Source organism: Phoxinus phoxinus (genome assembly GCF_949152265.1).
Source record: "Phoxinus phoxinus genome assembly, chromosome: 7".
Lineage (NCBI taxonomy): Eukaryota > Metazoa > Chordata > Actinopteri > Cypriniformes > Leuciscidae > Phoxinus > Phoxinus phoxinus.
In genome coordinates, this window is record NC_136882.1 from 802,717 (window position 1) to 810,000 (window position 7,284).

The following is a 7,284-nucleotide window of genomic DNA, read 5'->3' on the forward strand; positions in this document are numbered from 1 at the left end:
AAAGTACAAGTTTTGTACTAGAAAAAGACTTTGGTAGAAGTGAAAGTTACCTTTTAGAATATTACTTAAGTAAAAGTCTTAAAGTATCTGATTCTGTGCTTAAGTATCAAAAGTAACTTTCTGATATTTAATGTACTTAAGTACTTGAAGTATTATTATCATTTTTTTAATAAAGCAAGCGGTTAGAACTTTGATTGTGAACTTTATTGTGTATTTCTTATAGTAAAGCATAAAGCATATTCAGGGTTCCCATATCTTCTTAATCTCACTCATCAAATCAAAATATCAAGTTTGACAAAATGTATGATGCTTTTGAAGACGTGAATAGCCCTTTCTTTCACTTTCTTTCTAACCTGCCACTGATTAACGTAGCACTAGCAGTTTTCAAAAAATATTTCTCAATCTAACATCAGCCTACTTGAGGAAATATTTGGCCTGGCGGTTATGCTATACCATAAACAGTTAAACGTGTTTCAGTATTATGGCCATGTCTTTGAGAATTCTCTGTTGAATTAAATCCAGGGGAAAATCAGCGGTGTAACGTTAATGTTAAAGTTGACATTAGTTAAACATGTGCGCCATGTCAGCTAATTAGCAACGTTAACAAGCAGACGTTAGCCTGGCCATCAAATTACCCAGATATCTGATACGGCTTATGATAACTAATGTTGAATCACATTGACATTGTGGTTTTACTGAAGAATAACTATTAATTTAACTTACCTCGATGTGCTTCTTCAGGTTGGACGGGGAGTTTTTGAATGCCAAAATTTCAGTGACTTTCGGCAGGCATAAGAGGCACTTCATCCGGTAGGATGAATCTTTCATACCAATGTACAGAAACATTTCTTGCAAATACGGCCACGGGTGTATAACGTTATCATCGCTACCCTGTTCACAGAGTTCACGACTATCATCGGGGTGGTCGTATACGGTAATGGGAGGTCTTCCAGTTGGTGCTTCCATGGTGTTTTTTTAGTTGTGCTTCCTCCTTTGGCAACAAACAAGCATTACGCTGAAATAGAGCGTGCGTAATGCAATCTAGCAGTGATTCGCCAAACCTCCCGTACAGCAGACGCACACATTTCTTCTGATTTTATTTTGTAGTAACAAGTAACGAAGATAATTAGTGGAAATATAACGGAGTAAAAGTATACATTTTATCTAGGAAATGTAGTGGAGTAAAATTGAAAGTTGACATGATTTTAAATAGCGAGTACAGATACGTGAAATTTCTACTTAAGTACAGTAACGAAGTATTTGTACTCCGTTACATTACAACACTGCCCTGATCCTCAGCAAAGACCACAAGAACCAGACAGGTCCTCCGCAGAGACCCTATGGCCATCTTCATCTCCATACCTGCGTGATGAATCCAATCTTCAAGTTAAAGGGACTGGGTGAAATACTTGAAAGTACAGATCCCGACCGGACTTCTGATGTGTGATGCTGTCTGAATCTGAATGACACCGTGTTCATTTGTTGGCCAGAGGAGAACTGAGCAACTGAGCCTGTTTTTTTTCTCCATTTGTCAAACCCATGGAGTTTGGGTTCCTTGCCACTGTCACCTTTGGCTTGCTTAGTTGGGGACACTTAATAATTATTAATTATGTATAGATAAATGTATTAAATTATTAAATAACTAATGATTTCTACAACCAAACTCTGAATCAACACTGAACTGATTTCAACTGAACAATGACACTATTGTCTTTTTAGACAGCTGTTCAGCATAACTGAGTTCTGTTAGCATTGATCCATTATTTTACTGTTCATCACTGTAAAGCTGCTTTTTTTTTTTTTTAGTAAGTGTGCCGGTGGGCAGGCCACTGGTCAGCGCCGTGTTAAGGGCCGTCTCAATTGCAAAATCCGTTCAGTGCGCCAAAAAATGTGTTCCCTAAACATATCCCACAGTACACCACAAAACCCAGGGAGCATCGATGCCCATTCTCTTCCTTCATGGAAATGACATCACATTAAAGCGGTAAGAAACTTTAAACTTTAGAAGAAAGGTAGCTCGCTGTGATGGATTAATGGCACAAAACATCTCAATAAACATCATGACCTCGTATAATTATATATTTTAACTATTTATTTATATATAAATATTCTATTTCTCATTATCGGAACAGATCCACATGACTACTTCGACTTGTTTGAGTGAAGATTGTGATTCCAGGCATTTCTGTGGTTTGACTTACGAGACACGTGACCTACGTTCAGGGAACAAACTGACCAGCTCCACTTCCAAGAAACATTGAGGAAATCAGGCTCTGAAGGAAGTTTAATTCTCCGACTCTGATAGACACTGATAGATTTACACAGCTTCATTCCATGAACCTCACACCACTTCACAATCTCTTATAGATACAAGATTTACAATTGGAGGAAACAAATGATAATGTATCATTTATGTTAAAATAAGATAAATATGACCAACAATTTCCAACCGATAATCTTCAGAAAATAACCCAAATCAAAAATCCCATTAGGACTGACAGTCATACAGTCCAGTAGAAAAATAAGGCGGCATAAATATAGCGAGGTTAGTTGTGCCGGACTGACGGCGCCGGATGTCCTTCAGCTGCTGGACGACCCCGGCTGCAGGATATGTGGAGCTTCACCTGATCCCGGACCAGCTGTGCAGATACGACGTCCAGCCCGAGCCTCGCGAGACCGCCGACTGCTCCTCGCCTACACACACACACACACACACACACACACACACACACACACACACACACACACACACACTGATTCTTCATCTGAACTCAATCACCTGTGGACTCCAGCCTATTGATACGCTCTCAGAGAGCTGATGTTACACTGAAGCCTCCTCCATGAGTCTGAGCGCTTTACTCCTGTGTGTGTGTGTGTAAGAGCTCACCGTGAGCGATGGCCGCCAGCTTGCTCTTCTCGTCCGGGCTCAGCTGCAGCATGGTGTGTATGACGGGCAGCAGCGCCTGCCTCTCGCTGCCGGAGCGCAGGAAGATGAACTGCAGGAGCACGTTCTTCAGGTACTCCAGGTTCGCCACAGACTTCTCCCGCTCATGATTGCGTTCCAGCCGCCGCACCTCACTCTTCAGCAGCTACACACACACAAACACACACACACACACACACACACACACACACACACACACACACACACACACACACACACACACACACACACACACACACACACACACACACACACACACACTGTTCAGCTCAACCACTGTGTTTAATTACACATACAGTGTGGAGAACAAGTATTTGATACACTGCTGATTTTGCAGGTTTTCCCACTTCCAAAGTATGTAGAGGTCTGTAATGTTTATCATAGGAACTCTTCAACTGTGAGTGACAGAATCTAAAAAAATCAAGAAAATCAAGTCAAGTCAAGAATATTTGTATAGCGCTTTTCACAATACAGATTGTATCAAAGCAGCTTCACAGTATTAAATTAAAATAATAATAAAACGTCCATGTTTGGTAATGCTAATCAATAGTAATATTGATTGATTCATTAAATTGAATATCCCCAACTGAGCAAGCCAAAGGCAACAGTGGCAAGGAAACGAAAAACTCCATCAGGTCACAATCAAATTGTATAATTTTTAAATAATTAATTAGCATTTTATTGCATGACAAACGTATTTGATCACCAACCAACCAGTAAGAATACGGCTCTCACAGACCTGATCGTTTTTCTTTAAGAAGCACTCCTGTTCTCCACTCATTACCTGTATATAACACCTGTCCACACACTCAATCAAACAGACACCTGTCCACACACTCAATAAAACAGACTCCTGTCCACACACTCAATCAAACAGACACCTGTCCACACACTCAATCAAACAGACACCTGTCCACACACTCAATCAAACAGACACCTGTCCACACACTCGATCAAACAGACACCTGTCCACACACTCGATCAAACAGACACCTGTCCACACACTCGATCAAACAGACACCTGTCCACACACTCAATCAAACAGACACCTGTCCACACACTCAATCACACAGACACCTGTCCACACACTCAATCAAACAGACACCTGTCCACACACTCAATCAAACAGACACCTGTCCACACACTCAATCACACAGACACCTGTCCACACACTCAATCAAACAGACACCTGTCCACACACTCGATCAAACAGACTCCTGTCCACACACTCAATCAAACAGACACCTGTCCACACACTCAATCAAACAGACACCTGTCCACACACTCGATCAAACAGACACCTGTCCACACACTCGATCAAACAGACACCTGTCCACACACTCAATCAAACAGACACCTGTCCACACACTCAATCAAACAGACACCTGTCCACACACTCGATCAAACAGACACCTGTCCACACACTCAATCAAACAGACACCTGTCCACACACTCAATCAAACAGACACCTGTCCACACACTCGATCAAACAGACACCTGTCCACACACTCGATCAAACAGACACCTGTCCACACACTCAATCAAACAGACTCCTGTCCACACACTATCTAACAGACTCCTGTCCACACACTATCTAACAGACACCTGTCCACACACTCAATCAAACAGACACCTGTCCACACACTCAATCAAACAGACATCTATCCACACACTCGATCAAACAGACACCTGTCCACACACTCAATCAAACAGACACCTGTCCACACACTCAATAAAACAGACACCTGTCCACACACTCAATCACACAGACTCCTGTCCACACACTCAATCAAACAGACACCTGTCCACACACTCAATCAAACAGACACCTGTCCACACACTCTATCTAACAGACACCTGTCCACACACTCAATCAAACAGACACCTGTCCACACACTGAATCAAACAGACACCTGTCCACACACTCGATCAAACAGACTCCTGTCCACACACTCGATCAAACAGACTCCTGTCCACACACTCGATCAAACAGACACCTGTCCACACACTCGATCAAACAGACTCCTGTCCACACACTCGACCAAACAGACACCTGTCCACACACTCAATCAAACCGACACCTGTCCACACACTCAATCAAACAGACACCTGTCCACACACTCAATCAAACAGACACCTGTCCACACACTCAATCAAACAGACACCTGTCCACACACCCGATCAAACAGACACCTGTCCACACACTCAATCAAACAGACACCTGTCCACACACTCGATCAAACAGACACCTGTCCACACACTCAATCAAACAGACACCTGTCCACACACTCAATCAAACAGACACCTGTCCACACACAATCAAACAGACACCTGTCCACACACTCGATCAAACAGACACCTGTCCACACACTCAATCAAACAGACACCTGTCCACACACTCAATCAAACAGACTCCTGTCCACACACTCGATCAAACAGACACCTGTCCACACACTCAATCAAACAGACTCCTGTCCACACACTCGATCAAACAGACACCTGTCCACACAGAATCAAACAGACTCCACCCTCTCCACAATGGCCGAGACCAGAGAGCTGTGTAAGGACATCAGGGATAAACTGTAGACCTGCACAAGGCTGGGATGGACTACAGGACAATAGGCATCAGCTTGGTGAGAAGGCAACAACTGTTGACGCAATTATTCGAAAATGGAAGAAGTTTAAGATGAGGTCAATCTCCCTCGGTCTGGGGCACCATGCAAGATCTCACCTCGTGGGGCATCAGTGATCATGAGGAAGGAGAGGGGTCAGCCCAGAACTACACGGCAGGACCTGGTCAATGACCTGAAGAGAGCTGGGACCACAGTCTCACAGAAAACCATTAGTAACACACTACGCCGTCATGGATTAAACTCCTGCAGCGCACGCAAGGTCCCGCTGCTCAAGCCAGCGCATGTCCAGGCCTGTCTGAAGTTTGCCAATGACCATCTGGATGATCCAGAGGAGGAATGGGAGAAGGTCATGTGGTCTGATGAGACAGAAATAGAGCTTTTTGGTCTAAACTCCACTCGCCGTGTTTGGAGGAAGAAGGATGAGTACAACCCCAGGAACACCATCCCAACCGTGAAGCATGGAGGTGGACATCATTCTCTGGGGATGCTTTTCTGCACAGGGGACCGGACGAATGCACCGTACTGAGGGGCGGATGGATGGGGCCGTGTATCGCCAGATCTTGGCCAACAACCTCCTTCCCTCAGTAAGAGCACTGAAGATGGGTCGTGGCTGGGTCTCCCAGCAGGACAACGACCCGAAACACAGCCAGGGCAACTGAGGAGTGGCTCCGTAAGAAGCATCTCGAGCTCCTGGAGTGGCTCCGTAAGAAGCATCTCGAGGTCCTGGAGTGGCCTAGCCAGTCTCCAGACCTGAACCCAATAGAAGATCTTTGGAGGAACCCAATAGAAGTCCGTATTGCCCAGCGACAGCCCCGAAACCTGAAGGATCTGGAGAAGGTGTGCATTGAGGAGTGGGCCAGAATCCTCAGTGTGTGCAAACCTGGAGGATCTGGAGAAGGTGTGTGTGGAGGAGTGGGCCAGAATCCCCAGTGTGTGCAAACCTGGAGGATCTGGAGAAGGTGTGTGTGGAGGAGTGGGCCAGAATCCTCAGTGTGTGCAAACCTGGAGGATCTGGAGAAGGTGTGTGTGGAGGAGTGGGCCAGAATCCCCAGTGTGTGCAAACCTGGAGGATCTGGAGAAGGTGTGTGTGGAGGAGTGGGCCAGAATCCCCAGTGTGTGCAAACCTGGAGGATCTGGAGAAGGTGTGCATGGAGGAGTGGGCCAGAATCCCCAGTGTGTGCAAACCTGGAGGATCTGGAGAAGGTGTGTGTGGAGGAGTGGGCCAGAGTCCCAGTGTGTGCAAACCTGGAGGATCTGGAGAAGGTGTGTATGGAGGAGTGGGCCACAATCCCCAGTGTGTGCAAACCTGGAGGATCTGGAGAAGGTGTGTGTGGAGGAGTGGGCCAGAATCCCCAGTGTGTGCAAACCTGAAGGATCTGGAGAAGGTGTGTGTGTGTGGAGGAGTGGGCCAGAGTCCCAGTGTGTGCAAACCTGGAGGATCTGGAGAAGGTGTGTATGGAGGAGTGGGCCAGAGTCCCAGTGTGTGCAAACCTGGAGGATCTGGAGAAGGTGTGCATGGAGGAGTGGGCCACAATCCCCAGTGTGTGCAAACCTGAAGGATCTGGAGAAGGTGTGTGTGGAGGAGTGGGCCAGAATCCCCAGTGTGTGCAAACCTGGAGGATCTGGAGAAGGTGTGTGTGGAGGAGTGGGCCAGAGTCCCAGTGTGTGCAAACCTGAAGGATCTGGAGAAGGTGTGTGTGGAGGAGT

The 7,284-nt window shown here is 45.7% G+C and overlaps 1 protein-coding gene across 2 annotated transcripts in view; it reads right to left on the reverse strand.

Moving 5' to 3' along the window:
• Nucleotides 1-2,098: 2,098 nt before the first annotated feature.
• The window catches only part of gcc2 (GRIP and coiled-coil domain containing 2), a 64,614-nt gene continuing 59,428 nt past the window's right edge, over nucleotides 2,099-7,284 (reverse strand). For both annotated transcript variants that reach the window (XM_079617996.1, XM_079617995.1), the window contains exons 22-23: nucleotides 2,888-3,089; nucleotides 2,099-2,694 (exon numbers count right to left, since the gene is read on the reverse strand). In XM_079617996.1, the coding sequence (XP_079474122.1) occupies nucleotides 2,621-2,694; nucleotides 2,888-3,089 (276 nt within the window). In that variant the 3' untranslated portion in view covers nucleotides 2,099-2,620. The remainder of the gene's footprint in view (nucleotides 2,695-2,887; nucleotides 3,090-7,284) is intronic.